The sequence below is a fragment of the Eulemur rufifrons genome, chromosome 3, assembly GCF_041146395.1.
Source record: "Eulemur rufifrons isolate Redbay chromosome 3, OSU_ERuf_1, whole genome shotgun sequence".
NCBI classification, from domain to species: Eukaryota; Metazoa; Chordata; class Mammalia; order Primates; family Lemuridae; genus Eulemur; species Eulemur rufifrons.
The window spans coordinates 58918244-58940874 of NC_090985.1; the positions used below are offsets into that span (position 1 = coordinate 58918244).

At 39.5% G+C, this 22631-nt stretch overlaps 1 protein-coding gene and 1 pseudogene across 2 annotated transcripts; one reads left to right on the plus strand and one right to left on the minus strand.

Annotated features, from left to right (window-relative positions):
• Window positions 1-2503: 2503 nt before the first annotated feature.
• LOC138381715 (zinc finger protein 22-like) lies at window positions 2504-3150 on the minus strand (annotated as a pseudogene).
• Window positions 3151-13305: 10155 nt separating this feature from the next.
• On the plus strand, window positions 13306-22154 carry ZNF706 (zinc finger protein 706). 2 transcript variants are annotated; one of them, XM_069466167.1, is made up of 4 exons: window positions 13306-13565; window positions 17188-17324; window positions 19078-19185; window positions 20598-22154. In XM_069466167.1, the coding sequence occupies exons 2-3, from the start codon at window positions 17190-17192 to the stop codon at window positions 19171-19173; spliced, it is 231 nt and encodes a 76-aa protein (XP_069322268.1). In that variant the 5' UTR covers window positions 13306-13565; window positions 17188-17189; the 3' UTR covers window positions 19174-19185; window positions 20598-22154. The 2 variants fall into 2 exon arrangements, with proteins under 2 accessions (XP_069322268.1, XP_069322269.1); XM_069466168.1 differs by lacking the exon at window positions 13306-13565 and adding an exon at window positions 13602-13616.
• Window positions 22155-22631: the final 477 nt, after the last annotated feature.

Below are 22631 nucleotides of genomic sequence, written 5' to 3' on the forward strand. Positions count from 1 at the left end.
GGGAGCTGGGGAAGTTCTCCCTGGTAGCTTATTGTCCCAGACAAACCAAATGAAAAATGGAGATGGGGTTAGAACAGCGACAGTGGAGAGGGTGAAAATGAACAGGGTCGATATATATTCAGGAGTAAAATCAACATGGCTTAGTAAAGACTGGAAATGGGGCCCGAGGAGGGGGAAAGTGCCAAAGCTAACAACTGGCCTTTTGCAATGGCTATCTCAGCGGGTGGTAGTGCCATTTACTGAGGTAGGATAGACTAGATGACAAGTAGATGGGCATGACAATGAAGAAAATATTGGACATTCCATTTTTCATTACTCTAAATCACATTTTCTTATAAGCATTATTGAGATATAAATCACAACAACATACAATTCACTCATTTGAAATATACAATTCAATGGTTTTTAGTATATTCACAGAGTTGTGCAATCACCATCACAATCCATTTTAAAACATTTTCATCGTCTCCAAAAGAAAGTCCATAACCATTACCAGTACCTTCCCAGTTTCTCCCAACTCTGGCAGCCCTAAGCAACCACTAATCTATTTTATATCTCTATGGATTTGCCTATTCTGGACATTTCGTATGAATCAGAAGATATATGATCTTTTGTGATTGGCTTCTTTCATTCAGCATAATGTTTTCAAGGTTCGTCCATGATGTATCATGTATCCAAACTTCATTTCTTTTTATGGCCAAATAATACTCCATTTTATGGATATATCACTATTTATCAGTTCAACAGTTGATGAATATTTGGGTTGTTTCTACTCTTTGGCTATTATGAATAATGCTGCTTTGAACATTTCTGTACAAGTTTTTGTGTAGATGTATGTCTTATTTCTCTTGGGTAAATACCTAAGATTGAAATTGCTAGGTCATATGATAACTCTCTGTTTAGCCTTTTGAGGAACTTCCAGACTATTTCCCAAAGAAGCTACACCATTTTACATTCCCACCAGAAATATATGAGGTTTTCAATTTCACCACACCCTCCCCGACACTTGTTATCATCTGTCTTTTTTATTATAGCCATCCTAGTGTGAAGTGCTAGGTCATATTTTTATTTGCATTTCCCTGGTGGCTAATAATGATGAGCAACTTTTCATGTGTTTATTAGCCATTTCTTTGAAGAAATGTCTCATGACATCTGCCACCCATTTTTTAATTGGGTTGTTTGTCTTTTTACCATGAAGTTGTAAGAGTTCTTTATATATTCTAGATACAAGTCATTTGTCAGATATATAATTTGCAAATGTTTTTAGCATGTGAAATATTTTTTATTTTTATGAATAATTGTCATCAATACAGCAGGGACTGATATAATTATAAAAGATACAAAAAATCAGAAGAATGTTAGCATTCAATAGACATTAAAACCTAAGCTGAAAGGTGATCACAATGTCTGACACCTTGTACAGTTCTGATGGAAGTTAAGAAACACATTTGCTAGACTTCTTAATTCATGAAATGAAGAAAAAGTTAAATTTCAAAGGAGCTACAATGCCCTGACATTTACATTAAATGACTGTTGTTGCTGACAAACATTTAAGATAAGCAGGGTTATCTAAAGCTCACAGTCTTGAAGGCAGGGAGATGTGTGAACTGTAGATTTTTAATGAGCAAGAAGTAAGCTGAGATTTTTGTTGGTAAAATATGGTTCGTTTATTCATGTGGATCTAAAAGGCTGGCTCAGTTTATCAGAGCACAAGAGAATGCCAAGGGGTCAAGGGCATGGGGCTGCATCAACATAAATCCATCCCAACTCCCGGAAAACAAGTGACACAGCAGTAAAAGAACAGTATTAGGAATAGGAGTCTTGAGGTATAACTCAGTTCTCACTTTGGATTCTGTAGTATCTCCTACTATGAAGTCGGTAAAAACAAAACAAAACTTCTTGCTCTTTTAATTAATAACTATCCACAAGCAGAAGGGAAGAAACAAAAGAAGCTAATGTAGAGCGATGAGCCTTGTTGATTAAAAATCTGTGAACTTAAATACATTTTAATATGTTGAATCTTGAGTCATACTCATAAACCAATGGTTAATATACTACCAAACTTTACAAACATAAAACCTCATCTGTTGCGGAACTTCAAAACTAATGGAATTAATTTCTTCTTCCTTGTATTTAATTATTTTTTCCATAAAATGTCCTAAAACTGAGTAATCATCAGCATGCCTGCACTTTCACAAATGTGTCACTAAAACATGATGGTTTTTGTCAAAATGATGCAGGAAACAATGCCAAATGAGGTCAAGGATCTTAAGACTCTCAAAACATATTTTCAGTTCTTTGTGCTTCATGTCACATAAAAAAGAAACGAGGGCAGCTGGACTCATATAGTTTCTTTCGGCCCAATAATGTCATTACGTTCCCAACATCTCCATGCTAGGAAAGGATCCAATAATTAAACACTCTACTGTAGAGTATCTAAATGAGATTGCTTTTATTTTTCACTACTTTTTTTTTTAAAGAGGGCTAACGCAGTGCCCCTTACTTAGCGGAGATGAGCCACCGATTTCCTTCCTGTACTAGCTTTCCAAGAGGTTAAGTGAGATATTTTTACCCCGGGTTTTACAAGGCTTCTCTTCTTTGTGCACCTTCACGTGCTGCCTCAGAAGAGAGCCCTGGCTGAAGCATTGGCCACATTCACTGCGCTGGTGTCTCCCCTGCGTGGTTCTCAGAAATTGAATAAGGCGGGAGCATCCGCCACATTCATCACACTGACGGGGTTTCTCTCGAGTATGAATCCTCTGGTGCTGAATGAGATTGCAGCTCTGTTTCAATCTTTCTCCACACTCATCACATTTATGGGGCTTTTCCCCACTACGGGTCCCTGGATGCTGAATGAGATTAGAACTCTGAAAGAGACTTTTCTCACAATCAGCACATTTATGGGGATTTCTTTCCAGTATGGATCTTCTGGTGTTGAAAAAGAGTTGAACTCTGACCGAAGCTCTTTTCACACTCAGTGCATTTATAGGGCTTGTCCCCCAAGCTGCTCCTCAGTCTGCTCAAGTTCAAGTCCAATCGAACAGTCATGCCCCATTTCTGCTGCTGCCAGCCCGTTTTGAGCTTGTTATCATAGGCTTTTCCTTGGCTCGAGCTCCAAGAAGTACCCCCTTTAGGTTTTCCTAACTTCATGGTCAACAAATGTACTTGTAAGCAAGTCTACTGTCTGCTTCTGAACCAGTGCTTCGTTTCCTAGAGCTACACAGTTCAGAATTTTTTGCCCCACGGGGTGGGCCGCTGCCCTCGCTTGCTGGTCGCTCCCCAACGCCTGCAAATATTTTCTCCCATTCTGTGAGTGGCCTGTTCATGTTTTTGATGGCATCTTTTGAAGCACAAAGGTTCTTAATTTTGATGAAGTTCAATCTATATTTGTTCTTTTGTCCCTAATGCTTTTGGTGTGGTATCCAAGAAGGCTTTGCTTAACCCACAGTCACACAGATTTACTCTGATATTTTCTCCTGGGAGTTTCATAGTTTTATCACTTGCATTTAGGTCTTTGATCCATTTTGAGTTAATTTTTATAAATGGTATGAGGTTGATATTCAACTTTACTCTTTTACATATGGATATCTAGTTGTCCCAGCACCATTTGTTTAAAAGACTAGTCCCTATCCTATTGAATTTTTTTGGCACTTGTGTTGTAAATCAATTGACTATAGATGTGAAGGTTTATTTCTAGACTCTCAATTCTATCCCATTGATTTATATGTCTATTCTTATGCTATTTTTTCTTTATTTTTTTTTCTTTAGAGACAGAGTCTCACTCTGTTGCCCAGGCTGGAGTGCAGTGGTACATTACAATCATAGCTCACTTGTAGCCTTGAACTCCTGGGCTCAAGTGATCCTCCTGCCTCAGCCTCCCAAGTAGTTGGGACTACTGGTATGTGCCACAGTGCTCAGTTGACTTTTCTTATATTTTTTATTATTTATTTATTTATTTATTTTTGAGATAGAGTCTCGCTCTGTTGCCTGGGCTAGACTGCTGAGGTGTCAGCCTAGCTCACAGCAACCTCAAATTCCTGGGCTTAAGCAATCCTTCTGCCTCAGCCTCCCAAGTAGCTGAGACTACAGGTGTGTGCCACCATGCCCGGCTAATTTTTTCTATATATATTTTTAGTTGTCCAGCTAATTTCTTTCTATTTTTTAGTAGAGATGGGGTCTCGCTCTTGCTCAGGCTGGTCTCGAACTCCTGACCTTGAGTGATCCTCCCATCTCGGCCTCCTAGAGTGCTAGGATTACAGGCGTGAGCCACTGCGCCCAGCCTCTTATTTTTTGTAAAGACGGTCTCACTGTGTTGCCCAGGCTAGTCTCAAACTCCTGGCCTCAAGTTATCCTCCCACCTTGGCCTCCTGAAGTGCTAGAATTGCAGGCATGAGCCACCAAGTCCAGCCTAAATATTTTTATCAGTAAAATAGAAACTAACTCAAATGCCTTTTAGTTCATGTGACTTTAGAAATCTTTGATAAATAAAACTAGTTTTAAAATTGTTGGCAAAGTAAAATAGGAATGTATTCAGAATTGCCATAATTAAATATAATTGAGACAATTTCACCTTGGTCTGCTGGTTAGACAGAGTTAGGCTACCTCTGTTATATATTTTAAGGTCACAAACTATTGCTTCTGTGAAATTTTTGATATTTTTTTTATTTGTTTGTGAGCTACATCTGGTACATAATTGTAATTACTTACTTCCAAAGTTTTTCATTAAAAAAAAATGTTACCAAGAGTTAACATTGTAATTAATATATGTAATTAAAACTACTAGATATAAAAGAAACAATTTTATATGCAGAAAATTGTATAAAGAAATACATAAAGAAAATAAGATGTGTTTTGGGTGAAGAAGTTTATTTTTAAAAGAGGATGTGGTTTTTGCTAAAGGAGAAATAATTTTGTCTAGTTTAGAGGTTATTTAAAGGTTGGTTCAAAATGAAAGGAAAGAAAATAATATAGATAAAACCTAATTGATGAAAGGACAAAGGATAACAGGGTGGGAGATGAGGAACTTGTGATTCCTGGGTGGCCATGTGGTCACCGTGGCATGGAGCTGCAGCTGTGCTGCACTCAGTTACTTACGGTCAACGTTACCAGTGGAATTTACAGATGGATCCAATTCCCAGGGTGTTGGTTCATTGGATGCATAAGGAAATACAAACTGATGTCGATGGAAAAATCCAAACCCTAAAATAATTTAAAGAGATTTATTTTGAGCCAAATGCATGTGACCACAGCCTGGGGGACAAGTTCTCAAGAGGTCTTGAGAAAATGCACCCAAGGTGGCTGGAATACAGTTTGGTTTTATACATTCATGGGGACAGGAATTACAGGAAAAATCATAAATCAATAAATGGGAGGTATACATTGGTTCAGCCTGAAAAGGCGGGACATCTCAAAGTGGGACCTTATAAGTTTAGGGATTCTTCAGTTGACAATTGGTTGAAAAAGTTGTCTAAGGGCCTGAAGGCAGTGGAAAGGAATGCTTGAGTTAAGACAGGGGTCTGCAAGGATGCTTGAGTCAAGATAAGGGGGGCTTCTATCTCTCATATGATTGCTACACCAGAACCAGATTGGGAAGTAAACCACATTATATCAGGTTAATAAAACCTGTTTAGTGAGATTTTATCATTTGTAAGCATGATTCACCAGGCCTCTTAGAAAGGAATCTGGGCAAAAGAAATAGGTCAGAGCTCAGTCCTCACCAACAAGAAAAAAGTGAAATATTTAATCCATTGGTTATTGTTATCTATAGTAGTTAAACTGAAAGTAAAAGATAGTGGCTGAGTCTGGCCTTGAGGCTGGACCAAACTCAGGTGTGGGTCTGTCTGAGCTCAGGCCACTATCCTCAAAGATACCCATAAAGGGGATAATTATGCTGGGCAACAGAAAGTACCTCTGAGACCTGTAGTTACCAAGAAGGTTGTCAATGTGGGAGAAGGGCAAAACCAAGTAACTACTGAAATCACAGGGCGTAGTGCGAACGAATTATTCCATTTTGTAGATCAGTATCAGCTTCCTGAGGAACCTTAACTAAAATGGATTATAAGAGTAACTGATTTAGGGGCAGTATCTTTGGGTTCAAATGCTAGAGTGGAAGAGCATGTTTGGGTTGAGGCAGGACCCATAGCCCACTATTGAACAATTGCAGATGGCTGTATGTGATCCAGACACACAGGAAGTTATTCCTGAGGGGACAGTCAGCCTCATGGACTGGATAAAATCCACCATAAGGTCACTTTACTGAGATGGGGAACTGTTTGACTCTACCTATAAATGCCCAGTGGAACACCCCAGATGAAGCAGCTGATATGCTCCATATGCAAGCCAGGTGGGACTGGCTTTATGATGACCTGGATATTTCTCTGCTGAATATACCTGTTACCCAGGTCATGGTAAGTGCTGTGGCTAAAGGAGCCCCTTTTGCATGGGCATCTCATGTAAACTTACTGCTCCAAAACCAAAAGACAGTTCAGGAAGCATAATCAAATTTGCTGTCTCAGCTTCCCCTCATGGGTCTTACGGATGCTAATAAAAGCATTAGGTTAATTAACAAGAAAATGGGGAAAGGCAAAAGGGAGAGTCAAAGGACTCATCCCAGGAAGGTGGAAATTTTTAAATGGTTATTAAGAAATAAGATGAATAAGGAAAACATTGATGAGGTGAAACTAAGAGGAAAAAGAAAGGAAGAGTCATGGGACTTGTCCAAGAAGGTTGGAAACCTTTAGATCATTATTATAAAATGGAAAGAATAAAATAGAAATTGATGGGGTTAAAACAAGGGTCTTAGTACAATACTATCAAAGGTTGCGGGGACCAAAGGAAGCACCTGCTGGTCTCCCAACATTAAAGAGACCCAAACCAGCTTCCTGTATTTACCCCAGATTTAAGAAATTTAAAAAAATTAGAAGACCAAAATTACAATGAGAAAGCTGACCAACAATTGCCTGGTGTGGGTTAATCCAGAGAAACATTGACAAAAGGGTCCTGGGCCCTTTGGCTCCACCCCTTGCTGGGAACCCACATCCTTTTTCATTAGAGGATAAAATGTCCTGGGGGTGGAGAAGAGAAGTTCCTGTGACTAGAACATAAAATGTAAAGGTTGATAGGATTGTGAGTTAAATGTTTAAAGAGGCTTTACGTAAAGTAGCTGTGGCTCCTCTACCAAAGTGTTTTATGGGAATGGACGTTGTATTTGGCTGGGGAACATTTCCCCTACCTAGTAGTGTAAAACAGAAGGCATGCTTCACCCTTCAAGCAACATTAATTGGACATGCTAAACGGGAACCAGTAAGATTGCCCGAGCCCACACAGTATGGAATAGAAGCTGGAGTGCTGGTGGTAGTCACAAATTCTCTATTCGATAGCCTTTAGTGAAGCAAAAGCCTGTGAGCACCTTCCAACAATGACTACAGGGACTTTGGACTACAGAATTTCCATTTCAGGGGCATTTACTGCCTTGCTATGGGACAAAAACTGAAGCTACCACTATGACTGAAAGACATAAAGTAATATTGACACCTGAAGTACCCATGCTGTCTCAGGTGATGTCAGAGAGACACTCTAATGGAGATAGCAGTGCCCAGAAGAGTTCCATAATAAAATGGAAATGGTTTTATAGGATGATGCTGTTACAGCCCAACCAGGTTCATTGCCCACTGCTCAAAGAGGAAGCCAATACACGGAGACAGTCGGGGTTACAGCAGAGAAAGAGTTTAATATCACAGGTGCAAGGAGACAAGAGGACATTCTCAAATCCATCTCCCTGAGAATTTGGAAGAAAGGGTTTTTAAAGATAGTTTGGTGGGCAAAGGCCTAGGCAATTGGGTCTGCTAATTGGCTGGGTTACTAATTGTAGGAGTGTAGAAATTGTCTTCTTTGTTGAGTCAGTTCTTCGGTGGGGGTCGCAAGATGAGTTGAGTCAGTTCCTTGGTATTTGCCACTGATCTGGGTGGGTCAGCCATTCTGTTAGAATGCAGGGCCTGGAAGTTATCTCAAAAACCTAGCCTTAGGTTTCACAAGGGTGATGTTATCTATGGGAGTAATGAAGAAAGTTAAGAATCTTCATGACCATCAGCTGTATGACTCCTGAGTAGTAAGCAATTATAGGAAAGCAAGCTAGGGGACAATGGTTCATTATATATCTATTTCCCCTACCATGGTTCCCATCTTGTGGCCCTTTATTAATTTTATAAAGGGCAGTTTCCATGCTACCTGGAGAGTGCAAGGAGATACTCACAAGCAAGGAGCCCATTTTTCCTTCAGACTGTCTCTGGAACTGTGTGAAGAACTACTAGATTCTATAGTGCCTGATAAACAGCGCTCACCGGACTGACAGAGAGCTGCTTGGTTTGCGGATGGCAGTTCCAATGTGAATAGACAACATCCTGTTTGGAAGGCTGATACTCTGACTGAAGAAGAGTCAAGAAAACCTTTTTTTCTTTTGAGCTATTTATAGCTTAGAGCATTTGGGTAAAGTATACTTTTATGAGAAAGATTTACCTTTCTCTCTACCTGAATTCTCCAAAATTTGGAAACTATTCCTGAGTATTCTTATTTTACTGCAATACAGTCATTTGCACATGTTCAATAAGAATATGCCTTATTTTGTAACAAGGCACGTTGGAAACACTAGTTATTTTACCAAGGTTTTGACTGGAATGACATATGTTCAGATATGACCAGACTGCTTTGAGGAATTGAAATTGACCTTATAGAGACAATAAAAATTTCCTTGGAAAGACTGGCCGGGTACCTTACCTTTATGGTTCCCTTACAAGGTTCCTGACCTGTGGCAAGTAAAGAATGTCACTTTCTGACAGACCCAGGAACCTCAAGATATTTTGGGACCTTCAGAAAACAGGGATTCATGCAGTTCATACAGGTATTACCAGTCTGATGGTGAATTTTTGGCTTCCTGACCTCAAGGATTTTAAAAAGACTAATCTGAAATTCCTTATGAAAGTTCCAGCAAAGCCAACTTTAAAAGAACGTATATGGTCAATCGCTATTCTTGCTGCATTTTATACAAATTATCAGGCCACATTTAATGACACTAAAATTTATTTAGCAAATAAATTGGTCCTACTATGATTTACCCTTGGTAAAAATGGGGAGACTGGAGAGAGAAAAATTATGTTTCAGAAGAAAACTATAGTATACTCATTATTAGATTCTAGCTATAACCATTGTTTTTGAGTTTTTATTATTTGTCTACAATTTGGGCTAAGTCCTGAATTATTTTCTTGCTATAAGAATCTAAAGAACAAGGTTTTAATTTTCTTCATGATGTTATTAGTTGGCTCCCTAATAGATGTTTTTTTTAAATTTTGTTTTTCATCCTGGCATATAAATTCTCTTTTGATATAATCCTTGTGTGCATTGTTCAAATTACTAATGTTATATACCTCTCATGGTTTTACTTCTTCTGAGAAAACTAAAATCATGGTATTCTGAAGACTAGAGATGATTCAACAAAGCCTGCTGTTGCCTGTATATTGTTGCTGCAGCCTCTGCTTACAAGTAGAAAACAAACTGATGCAATGTGTCATCCACACTCTCCCCTCTAAAGACTTAGGAACCATCAAGGAATAGGAGAGCACATGAGATTGTAGGAGCCAGATTAGGGGGGTAGATTATGAAGGATAAAATAACTCCATCTTGGATGCTAATATACCATGTTGACTTCTCATTAGCCCCAGTTCTGGGAATGCCTCTAAGATTTCTACGTTCACGTACTTACTATAAATCCTGCCTTTAGGTCAAAAACTTACCATAAATACTACCCTTGGGCAAATTCTTGACTCACCCTGAGGGTCAACTTCAATTGTTCTACCCATTCCCTCAGTATTTAAGCCCTGGGTCTGTCTGTAAATCCCTGTTAAATGTTTCTTTCCGAGAAACTGGATTTGTCAGCCTCTCAGCTTCCTTGGACTTTGTGAGTAGGTTTGCATAGGCGTGCCCAGCAAAGAACACTTTGTAGTAAGTTTAGAAATTGGGAAGTGTGAGTCTTCCAACTTTGTTCTTCTTTTCAAGATTGTTTTGGGTATTCTGGGGTCTTTGAATTTCCATATGAATTTTAGAATAAACTTGTCAATTTATGCAAAGGTGCCAGCTAGGATTCTGATAGACATTGTACTGAATCTGTAGATCAACTTGGGGATTATTTGCATCTTTACAATGTTAAGTCTTCTGATCCATGAATATCGATGCTTTTCCATTTACTTAGGTCTTCTTTAATTTCTTTCAACAAAGTCGTTCGGAATGTAAGTTTTGCATTTCTCTTGGTAAGTTTATTCCTAAGTATTTCATTGTTTTTGATGCTCATCTAATAAGTCACATTATTTTTTAAATCCATTTTAATCTCTGAAATCAAGATGTATTTTAGAATCAAGGGCATCTTAGCATTATGTCATAGTTCCATTGGCAGTAATTTTTTTTTTATCTTAATGAACATATATGTGACTTACAATCAATGGCTTCTCAGAATCAGTATGATATTAAATGTGAAATGTCTATAAAACATCAAAGTGGGGATGGAAAGTAAGCATTTGGATATGTCAATGTGGAGCTCAGAAGAGAGGTCTGAACTAGAGATAGAAATGTGGGGGTCATCTGAAGTTTGTTATTTAAAGCCACAACAGTGAATGAGATTTCCTTTGGGGAAAGAGTTATAAAGAAGACAAGAGGATCCAGGTTGCATCCTTGAGAAATGTCAACAAGTAGAAAATGAGTGGAAGAGGAAGAGCCAGCAAAGAAAACATTTGAGTTTATTGTTGTTGTTATTGCTGTTGCTATTACTTGTCTCTATAAATTTGTCAGAATAATGTGTTTATTTGGGAAATAATGTTGATTAATCACACCTCCTTTCATCTCTGAATATCCGACATGAATACAAATAATAAGTAAGCCTTTCAAGGAAGTATTTTAATCTGCTTGTGACTTTGGATAAAACAGGCACATGCTTATTGCATATTAACCTTGAGTAATTGTCTAAAGGCAGAAGAGGAAAAATAGGAGAAGCACTGTAGCATTCACAATTAAAAGCAGAAATGTGTGTAGAAATCCTTCTAAGGAGTTTATATCCCATTTGCTGTCACATTTCTGTAATAGAAGCAGGACACCATCTGGTAGTAATGTTAATTCATTTACCTTTCACTTACTGTTTGTCACTTCACAGATGTTGTACCTTACCCATTCCTTTTTTTCATATATATATTTTTTTGTATTTTAAATGCCCTAACCGTCACATAAAGTTACCATTATGCCATATCCTCTAGGCAGTGGTTCTCAATCAGGGGAGATATTGACCCCCAGGGAACATGTGACAATGTCTGGAGACATTTTTAGTTGTCACAACTGGAGATGGGTGCTACTGACATCAAGCGGGTAGAAGACAGGGATGTTGCTAAACATCCTACAATCCCCAGGACACATCCAGATCCCCTTAACAAAGAATCATTCATTCTAAATTTCAAAGGTACTGACATTAAGAAACTCTACCTATGAGAATGTTTATACGTATATGAACTTTCTGGAGGCAAAGTCCATTATCTTTTACCAAAGTTTCAAAGGAAGTATGACTCAAAAATATTAAGAAAAACTGGCTTTAATGGATATTTCATCTAGGCCATGGTAAAGAGTGACATATTAACCTATATCACAAGAGAGGAGTCACCTCTCTAGTTAAGGAGACTTATCTTCCTCAGCGAGATTTCACTGCCTTCCACTGTTCACTGTCACTCACAGCTAGTCAAACAGACAGCTCTTTGGATTTCCTATCTCTAGACCCTCCAAGTACCTCATCCTCTATCAGCCACATTAATACAACTATTATAATTTTGGTGACTATTGATGATTCAGCTATAGCTTTGTCAATTTAAAAATCTGCTCTCTTTAAACGCACTCAGTTCATTTGGTCAATATGCATTTATTTATTCAATGCTTCCTATGTTTAACACGCTGCTAGTCACTGGGTATGTAGTGATGAAACTGACTTTACAATCTAGCACAAGAGAGGTATGAATACAATCTAAACATGTAATCTTGACCAGAGCATAAGTGAAGGTGAGGAGAGCTGAAATGAGGATGGATAGGACAACACAGCCAGATCACTGCACGCTACGTTTCTTTCATTGCGTATTCCATCCTGCTCAAATGTCAAATGCAGTAGGCAGTTAATTACTTCTTGGCTAGTTCAAAAATTCTGTGTTATCTACATCCCAGTCCAGGTAATTTGGGATATATTAAAATTCAACTAACATTTCCTGGGCACTGACAAGCCAGGCTGGGAGAGTGGAGACTATGGGTAAAGTGAGAACATCAAATGTAAAAAGCCTTTTTCTTTTTGTCACCAATACATCTAATTAGAAACCAATGTATGTCTGTGGGGGGGGATGTAAAGAGGTACAATAAAGCTGATGTCTAAAATGCCATTTCCAGATAATCAGCAGATGTAATAATCCTTACAATCGCCATTGCTCTTGATCAGATATTGAAAGTTTGCTGCCATTGCCGGGAGAGAAAAAGAGAGAGGGAAAATTTAACCATCACTCCCACAAATATTAGCAACTCAGTGCTGTATATTGTTAGTAGTCAGCCCAAGCCGGCCAGGGAGGCCTGGCCAGTAATTTTTCATGGGGCTGTCAGGCTTGAATGTAGAACTCACTAAAACCACAGCTTGATAAAATAACTAGGGTTTCCGTGGGAGTGAGGTAAAGGGTGCCAGTGAGAGAACAAAGGCTGCGCGTCCGTGTCAGGGCCGCCGGCCTTGAGCCTCACTGGAGGCGGGGGCAGCGGGTGCGTCCGGGCGGCGAGGGTCCGGGGTCGGTGGTCCACGCGGCGGCCGAGGATCCTCTCCCCGGCCGGTGCCCCTCAGCCGGTGCACAGGAGGGCGCCGCCGAGACGGGCACGCCAGACACGGCAGCGTGTGAAAAGGGGCGCGGGGCCAGAGGCCGGGCCGCCGCCCGCCTGAGTGACTGAGCGAGCAAGCGAGCGACCTCGGAAACACGCTACAGCCGGTCACGCGCCAGGCCGAGGTCACGCGGCTGCCAGGGCCGAGAGAAGAAGCCACCCGTAGAGAGACCGCTGAAGAGGAGGGGCGCCCGGGTACAGAGGGCGGCGCCCCCTGCAGTTCGCGGCCGCCAGGGCCCGCCCCTCGCACTTATGTAATAGGGGCGCGCTGCCATTGGCCCGCGCGACCGGAAGGGGCGCAGGCGTGCGAACGGGTGGGGGCGGGCAGGAGGCCGCCGCAGGAAAGCGGGTGGGCGGGGCTGCGAGGAGCAGGCGGTGCTGGGGCGCCTGGGAGAGCGGCGCAGCGTGCGCGGGCACGACGCGTAGTGGCTTCCCCTAAGGCTGAGGCGGCGGCGGGCGCGCGGCGGCGGCGGGCGTGCGAGGCGCGGGCTGTTGTGCTCCCGGCTCTCCTCTTTTCCCTCCTTGGCGGGTAGAGGAGACCAAAGCGGTGCTGGGCGCGCTCCCTCTTCCTCTCCCTCCGGCGACCTCCCCGGCCCTCTCGCGCTGCGCTGTCTCTCCGACGCAAGACTGTCCCGGCCCGGGTGAGCGGCAGCTGAGACACCGCTGACGCCGTAGGGCGCCCCGGCACTGGGGTAGGGGGTGGTGAGGACCGTAGGGGTCGCGGCGGGTCGCGAGGGGCCGCCGGCCTCCCTGGGGGCGGCAGGGCAGGCCCGTCCCGGCGCGGGCCGCGGGAAGGAGGGGAAGCTCGGGCGCCTGCCAGGCCCTGCAGGTGGCCGGGTCGCAGGCCAGCCGCGGGAGAGGAGCGGTAACCTTACCCCCTGGCGACAGCAGCTGTCGGTTGCTGGAGGCTGGGGCTCCCCATGGCCGAAGGGACCGAGTTTTGGGCTCTCAAGGCCTCCAGGAGGCGCGTCTCGGGCCAGGGTCCTGGAGGATTGGCAAGTAGGTGGGGGCTGTGTGGCCTTCGGTGGCAGTGAGGAGGAGGGGGTTCCAGAGACCGGAGAGTCCGGTTTGGGAAGGAAGGTGCGCCGGGCTGCAACTGGAGTCAGTGAAGTGTTGGGTGAAGTAGACCTTACTCCTGGTGCGTGCTTCTCCTCCTCTCCCCAAAACGATGTAGTTAAAAGCTGGGGTCAGGATGTTGAACACTGCCTGGGCCTCTTCCTCTCAGATGGTTATGGAGAATGAGCCTACTTCCTGGATCCAAAAATCCTTTTCTTCTTACTCATTTGTGTTGGTTTTAAAAGGATCTTTGGGGCAGTGGTTACTTGTTGCCGCCTGCGAGAGCACCTCATTTAAGAACTTTTTCGTCCTACTACTTCCTTCTTTGCAGCCCCCTCGGAAAACCACACTAAATAGGAGTTACATTAAAACTAGCATGTACATATTTGTGAATGACTTCTTGCCCTTCAGTTTGTCGCATTTAATCAAGGAGCAGTTATGCTAAAGATTTTGTAGAAAATTTGATTGGCTTTAGAGCAAGTCCTAAGTTGAGCTGTCCAAAAGCAGGTGGTTTGTTCTTTTGCATTTCTGCTTTCAGAAAGGAAATCAATGCAGTGTGTTGTCAGAAGTTAGGGGCCAACCCCACGCATTTGGCTTGTGTGGTTCAATTTCCTTTACCTGGTGTTAAGTTTTCTGTTTTAAGAATAAGCGACTACTGCCTTTTATTTATTAAGGCTCTTCTGGCTTTTTTATTACTATTGTTAGGTGACAATGGAATATGGGTTAAATCTATTGCATAATGTTATATTTTAGGGAAAGTCCTAAATGCAAAAGTTAAAAATAATTTTGTGGATTTAATGACACTGCTTTTACAGGTCACTGCATGAAAATATTATCAAAATAGCTAATAACTTCTAGATAATAAACTTCTGGAATTAGTGGCCTGCCATTTTATAAGATTTTTTTTTCAATGCGAAACAATTAAGTTACCCACAAAATAAGTATATTAGCATACATATATTGTGTGAAAGAGTTAGGATGCATAAGAGGAATGAAGTATTCTAATATAAAGTCCTGATACTAAGACACAGACATTAAGAATGTAATAAAACATTGGTGTACATAAAGATTGAACACCTGATTACTATCATTCAAATAATACACACACGTATCCAAACCTGTTTCCATGGGACTAGGTTTGTAAGCTAGCCAAAGCATATGGACTTAAATATACTTTTTAAAAAATCATTTCATTTGGCTCAGGATTAGTAAGGATTTGATCTTAAAAATGCAAAAATGGAAGCTTAGTCTTTAAGGACTAACAGAGCTGGTAATATTTACCATTGTTTGGTGGGAATGGGGTTCTTATGTTAGGCCAGCATACTAGACATTTTTGTAATTGGTAAAATATTCTACTGACTTTCTAGAAAAGTATCGATCCTCTTCTATATTTTATATGACTTTCAGTTCAGTGTTTAATGCTAGTGGGAACTTTTCCAATCAGCGTATTTATTTTTCTATTTTTCCTTTTGGCGGGTGTGGGGGAACTCTGTTGTTTCTATGAAATGCTTTGACCTCAGATCTATTTGCTAATTAGTGTTCCAGTCAGAAAAAGCCAACACTATTTACTGGTGAAGTTGGTGTAGATGCATTGTGTGTTTATGTCCTGCAGTGATTTGGAATTTAATTACAATGCTAGTCAAAACTATACATAGAATTCTACTTACGATCCAATTTTAATATATTTAAAAAGCACTTGGGATTCATTATAGACCCCTTATGAATGGATTTAACTTGTATGGTGTAATAGATGCATTTAATTTTAATGGAAAAGTAAAAGTAACTTTTTTCAGTTGCTTACTTTTATTTTTAAACCATTTAGGTTCACTTTAGACCATCAGCAGTAAAAAAGTGGTATCTTTTGACTTTGTAAAAGAATGCTTTTACCAGATTCATTCTCTCAGCTGGGAACTAATTTAATCTTATTTTATAATTTGTGCAGCAATCTAGCAAAGACCAACTTTTTAGAAAAATTTAGAATAACAGTTTTGTAAAACCTAAGTATTTAAGAGAACAGTTCCCACCTGTTCCTATGGTCTCCTTTAGAAGGTTTAGTTGACAGCTCTTATTTTCTCTTATAGTTGTAAGAATTGCAAGTCACGACAGTGAATACTGGGAGGGGAAAGTACCTTTGCAAAGTGATCAAATAAATGATTGAGGAGCCTAAACTTTTTTTGGTAAACTTTTGAAGATTACATACAATAAAATACACAAATCTTAGGTATACAGTTAAATGAACTTTTACAAGTAAACACACCTGTGTAACCATTACTTGGTTCAAGATACAGAACAGTTTCAGCATTGGTTAAGTCCCCTTCATGCTCTCTCTTCCCAGTCATTACCCCATAACCCCCAAGGTGACCTCTTTCACAATAGATTAGCTTGGTCTGTTTTGAACTTTATGTAACATAAATTCTTTGTAACTGGCTTCTTTAGTTAACATGGAGCTACAACCAAGTTTTCTAACTTTTTTTTTTTTTTTTTGAGACAATGTCTTGCTCTATTGCTCGGGCTAGAGTGCTGTGGCCTAGCTCACAGCAACCTCAAACTCCTGGGCTCAAGCAATCCTTCTGTCTCAGCCTCCCAAGTAGCTGGGACTACAGGCATGTGCCGTCATGCCTGGCTAATTTTTTCTATATGTTTTTAGTTGTCAATTTCTTTCTATATTTTTAGTAGAGACGAGGGTCTCGCTCTTGCTCAGGCTGGTCTCAAACTCCTGACCTTGAGCAATCCTCCTGCCTCTGTGTCCCAGAGTGCTAGGAGTATAGGCGTGAGCCACCGTGCCTGGCCTGTAACAATTTTTTTGAATGCTGCATAGTATTTCCCTGTATAAATATTGTAAAGATATGTGTACAATCTTTGTATCTGTTTTACTATTAATGGGCATTTACATTGTTTCTAGTTTTGAAACAGGTACTCTGAATGTTCTTGTACATGTTTTGGTGTATATAATATTTGCATTTCTGTTGGCTATGTACCAAGAGTGGAATTGCTGGATCATAGAGTAGACAGCTACCAACCAGTTTTCCATAGTGGTTGTACCAGTGGATACTTTAGTAGCATTGTACGTGAGAGTTTGAAAATGCATATATTTTAAGTTGCCAGATGTTTCTGTAAAACTTAAGGCTTCCACTTGGAGAAAGTGATTATGCTTAGGTTACTCCGTATTAGAGTAAATCACTCTAATGTCTCACCTTCTGTTTTTAGATATGGCTCGTGGACAGCAGAAGATCCAGTCTCAGCAGAAAAATGCCAAAAAGCAAGCTGGACAAAAGAAGAAACAAGGACATGACCAAAAGGCTGCTGCCAAAGCTGCCTTAATATATACCTGCACTGTCTGTAGGGTAAGGAGAATTGAAAGACATAGCTTTCCTGTGGGCAATTCTTTCATTATAAACTTGTTTGTATAGATTAAAATTTTGAAACTGTAACAAAATAGATGCTTTACTTGAAATAGTAGATTTGAGAGCTGGTTATTTTAGGAATCCATTTTCATTCACCCATTCAACAAATATTTTTTGAACAGCTCCTATGACCAGGTACAATTCTCTTGGTGCTGGAGAAATGGAAAGAACAAAACAAAATCCCTTCTCTTATAGAGAATAAAGATGTCTTCATAAGGGCATATAATACACTTTGAACTTTGTAAGGAAGTCAGATTTACATTCTTAGTTTATAGCTATGTAAGATGCTAGTGAATACACCTCTGGTTATATAATTGGCTTTTTTTTTTTTTTTTTTTTTCCCCTTCACTAACTCTATAATTAGGAGGTCTGCAAAACTATATAGAGTATATTCATGTTAAGGGCTTTTACTGGAATGAACGTGTTTTATTAGATTTGAAGAATAGTGGTAATAACAACTACTATTGAGTGCTTTCCGTGTGCCAGGTACAGATCAGTCGTTTTATGTGTATTCACTTATTTAATCGACATGACAACCCTATGAGATAAAGTATTTTTATTCTCATTTTACAGAAGAGTAAACTGAGTCATAAGAATTAAACAACTTATGTGGGGTCACCCAGCTAGTAAGAAGAGCTGAGATCTGAACCTTGGCAATCCAGCTCCAGAGTCCACCCTCTGGACCACTATATACTGCCTCTCAAAGAAGTGCTTCTGAAATTCCAAATTAGAATCTCTTTCTTGCCTGTTTGTTTAAGCTCATTACTCTTGAAGTTAGTGAATGGCAGTGCCAAAGGAAAAAAGCATAATGGGGTTAGTCCAATACATACACATTTGTATAATTTGCAAGGCCCTATACCTGGGTAGGATTGATGATATGAAAGGGAAGGATCTTGGTAAGATGTGATTCCTAGACTGAAGCTTGTCATCTTTTGAACTCATTTTCAATGAAGTAGAAATTACTAATGACAGGAAAGTTCTTGATAATCTAAGAGAGGGACTCTATTATGTTAAATATTTATAGCAAGCTTTGATACGATCAAAATAATGAAAGTGAGTGGCTTCTCGTTCTGTTTAGAAAGAGGCAGGGTGAAAATAAAATTTTACTAGATGAGGGATGAAGAAATACCTTGACCTAAAAGTGCTAGAGTAGTTCACGTATTTAAAAACTCCAAACCAAAAATTTTATTTCATGTTTTGTGTAATTGAATGTGTTGAATAGATAATTGAAGGTCGTTGCCAAGGGAAGTCAGTATAGTATAATATTTGAGAGCTGAAGTAGCGAGTGCTAGGTTAAAGGACTTGGGCAAATTAAACTCTGGGTTTTAGTTTCCTTTTCATGTAAAACGAGGATTATAGGAGATGCTGAAGATGACTGTGAAGGTTCTGTGAGAATTAAGGTAACATGTTTACTGTAGTAAGGGTTCAGTTAATGTTACCTATTGTTGGGTGTTGATCAGATGAACAGTATACATTCTGTGTGACCTACCCCTTCTTTGTATGTAAGATGTGAGAATGTTAGGAATTTCTTTGTCACAGAGCCTCTCTTCATATGCCAACCACTAAGTTGTAGGAATTTAAAAGTATTTTGTGATAATTGTCTATCATGAGCAAGTTCAGGATTTTAAAAGGTAACACATTTTTATTTCATAAAGTGAAGCTCTTCTTTTTTTGCACAAATTTTTCTTGTTAGACACAAATGCCAGACCCTAAGACCTTCAAGCAGCACTTTGAGAGCAAGCATCCTAAGACTCCACTTCCTCCAGAATTGGCTGATGTTCAGGCATAAAGTTGTTTACAGGTAATTGACCTCTTTTTATATTGGTCTGTTAATGTCAGCATCGTATACAGGACCAAAACTATCCTGTATAATTGTGAAATTAATTTCTGCCTTGTGAGACTTTATTGCTTCCTCCTTTAAAGTTAATGTTTAACTTAATTTCATTACTACAACTTTACAATTGTTACTTACAATTTACTAGAACACTTTACAATTGTTAAAAGTCCTTTTCCCCGCACCATTTCCTTTCAATGGCTTTGAAACACCCAAATTTTTACTACTTCGGCCAAAAATGGCAGGATGAGTAGATGCTGGTCAGCTTTGTTCCAGGAATGGAAGAGACTTATCAGCTTAAAGAAAGTAGTGATTATAAAGATATTTGAGGGTCTCTCTCCCAGAAATGATGCAGACCAATGTTCCTGAGTACCTTTTTACAGTTACTTTACTTAACAATGCTTAGCAGAGCTTCTGAGTATTAAAATATAGGGCAAAATGTAAGCATGCACTGTATAAACTTGATAGTTGCTTGAAAATCATCAGTTTATGCTTTCTATTATGACTGGGTTTTTTCTCCTAAATTGTGGGATAGGTGGTGGGAGTGTGTGTATGTGTGTGAATTATTTGTTTTTAAAGTAAATGCAGGCCGGGTGCGGTGGCTCACGCCTGTAATCCTAGCACTCTGGGAGGCCGAGGCGGGAGGATAGCTTGAGGTCAGGAGTTCGAGACCAGCCTGAGCAAGACGAGACCCCGTCTCTACTAAAAATAGAAAGAAATTAGCTGTACAACTAAAAATATATATAAAAAATTAGCCGGGCATGGTGGCACATACCTATAGTCCCAGCTACTAGAGGAGCTGAGGCAGAAGGATTGCTTAAGCCTAGGAGTTTGAGGTTGCTGTGAGCTAGGCTGACGCCATGGCACTCTAGCCCGGGCAACAGAGCAAGACTCTGTCTCCAAAAAATAAATAAATAAAAGTAAATTCAGGGTCAAGCATGGTGGTGGCTCACACCTATAATCCTGGCACTCTGGGAGGCTGGGGTGGGAGCATCGCTTGAGCTCAGGAGTTCTAGACCAGCCTGAGCAAGAGTGAGATACCTTTCTCTATTAAATAAAAATTAGCTGGGCATGGTGGTATGTGTCTGTAGTCCGAGGTACTCAGAAGGCTAAGGCAGGAGAATCTCTTGAGCCTAGGGAGTTGGAGGTCGCTGTGAGCTAGGCTGATGCCACCCCACACTCTAGCCCAGGCGACAGACAACAGCACAACTCTTATCTCAAAAAATAAATAAATAAATAAAGTAAATTCATCAAAGATCTGTTTATAAAGTCCAGTTGATAAATCTATCAGTGACTACTTTGATAGTCTTCTTAGACATTTGAAATGCATATAAATTGCAGTGGTTACATTCATTGAAAATTTTGCTTATGTTTTATAGGTGAATTCATGACACCTTTGACTCTTCTACTGTCTCAGACCTTAGGTAACAAACCTGCAGCTGCTTTTCTAACAAACTGTTGATCAGCAAAAATAAAGGGGCTACAGAAACACTCATTTTTATGCTGTTCCCTTTTGGGCTTCATGCAAAGACAATTCTGTGTAAATGTACAGTTGACTCTGATTTGCAAACCTGAAAATCAGTCCATCCTTGTTATAAAAAATTTTTTTACAATTGTAATTATATTGATGTTCATATTGTGTAAAATAACTCATTTAATAAAGTAGTACTTTGATTTTACAACATCACAGGATAAATGGTTCTAGAAATTCTGTTCTAACTTTCTACATTATTTGCCTTATAAAAGTCTAATGAATTTATCAGCTAGAATTGCAAGTGCAATTCTTACTTCCCTTTCTCAGCTCAGTGGCAGGTTCATTAGTTAAACTAGAGCAGACTCATTCATTAAAATTGTGCACACAAATTTATTGGCAGCTGTTGATCTAGGTAAAGAGTGACTAATCTGCTGCCTTAGAGTATTGCAATTGGGTATCATTGCCCTCCTCTGATCATTTCCTGTGTTTGATGTTGGAATATTTAAACTTACTGTATGACCTGACTCTAGCTGCCAGCCAGCTGTCCCCTGCAGATACTGATAAATTCCTAAAAGCAGTTGGATCATCAGTGAGCCCTTCTGAAGGATTAGATTCTGAAGTATATGCCATATGAAATAATCATTAAGTCCATTGTTTAATACAAAGTAAGATAGAACAAATGTAAACTGGTAAAGATCTATCTTTTATAAATGATGCTGGATTCTCTGGAAATTCTTCAAGTTCTTTAATTTGAAATTGAAACATAATTTTTGAAGAAGTTTTTTGGAAGTTATTAACCACTTGGCCAATTTTATAAATGGATTTTGCACTAACAGGAAGATTGGAATGACTTATGTCTGGGTTAATTCCCAGAACCTTCTTTCTTCTTTCTTTTCTAAGTGAGTTGTTGATTTTAGGATTTTACTTTGTGTTGGTTCCTAAAATCAAAGACTGTACAATATGACTTAAGTATGAACTAGAAAAGTTTTGAAATAGGCCAATATTCACATTCTTTTGGATCTAAGGATGGGAAAGTGGGTTTGTTCAGATGGATAACATAAATCCTACCCAATTAAGGAAGACCAATTTTAGGGTTCTTCTAATTTGCTTTTGTCAGTTCTTGTGTAAGTGAAACTGCTGTACCTCAGTTTAAATTTTAAAATTAACATAATAGGAAGAACACTAAAATATTTACTGGTAACTGCTTAGAGCTGCATATCTGATCCTGTGGATTACCAAATGCATTCCCTCTTTCTGCTGTAATTCACCACTGCATTTGTTTTGTAGCTCTGCATACTGCCCACCTTGTTTGTCTTCACTGTAAGTTTAAAATATTCCCAATGAAAAGCTTCAGTGCTGATAGTTTATTAGCGACTCCTATTATACCTTCACTTTAAAATACAGTTCTTTTGTTTCATGTATTTAAGTTTCAGATTTAACATCTGTTGTTTCTTAATATGTTGGTTACCAGAACATTAGAATTTTACCTAATTTCTTGTGGGTATTACAGAAGTTCTGGTTAAATTACAATTTAAACATTTTTAAAAGTGCTTTGAGCATATGTATGTTTAGTAACAGATCATTTAAAACCATTCACAAGTTTTGGTTTAATTTTTTTCATTTGTTTTACTCACTGTAATCAGAACGAAAGTTTTTTGTTCTTGTATTTAACCCTTTTTTTATAAGCAGCTGAAGACACCATATTTAACTCTATATCTCAGTGATAGGTAAATAGCTGCATTGATCTTACATAAGACACTAATTCTTCATGCGGGGATTATTACAATCAATCCCCTTTTTATTGTGTTTGAGTTAAATCTGCTATAAGGATAAAATTACAAGTCTAAAAACATCCTTGTTACTTAATTTGAAGATTCTTTAACAGATTGCAGCAAAAGTTCATTATAAAACTGTTATGGTGTCTTCAAAGACTTGATAA

Bases quoted from the DNA above. Each gene is read 5' to 3' on its own strand.
- ZNF706 (XM_069466167.1), top strand. From the start codon at position 17,190: ATGGCTCGTGGACAGCAGAAGATCCAGTCTCAGCAGAAAAATGCCAAA. The intron at 17,325-19,077 runs GTAAGGAGAATT...TTTTCTTGTTAG, and splicing joins ATACCTGCACTGTCTGTAGG to ACACAAATGCCAGACCCTAA.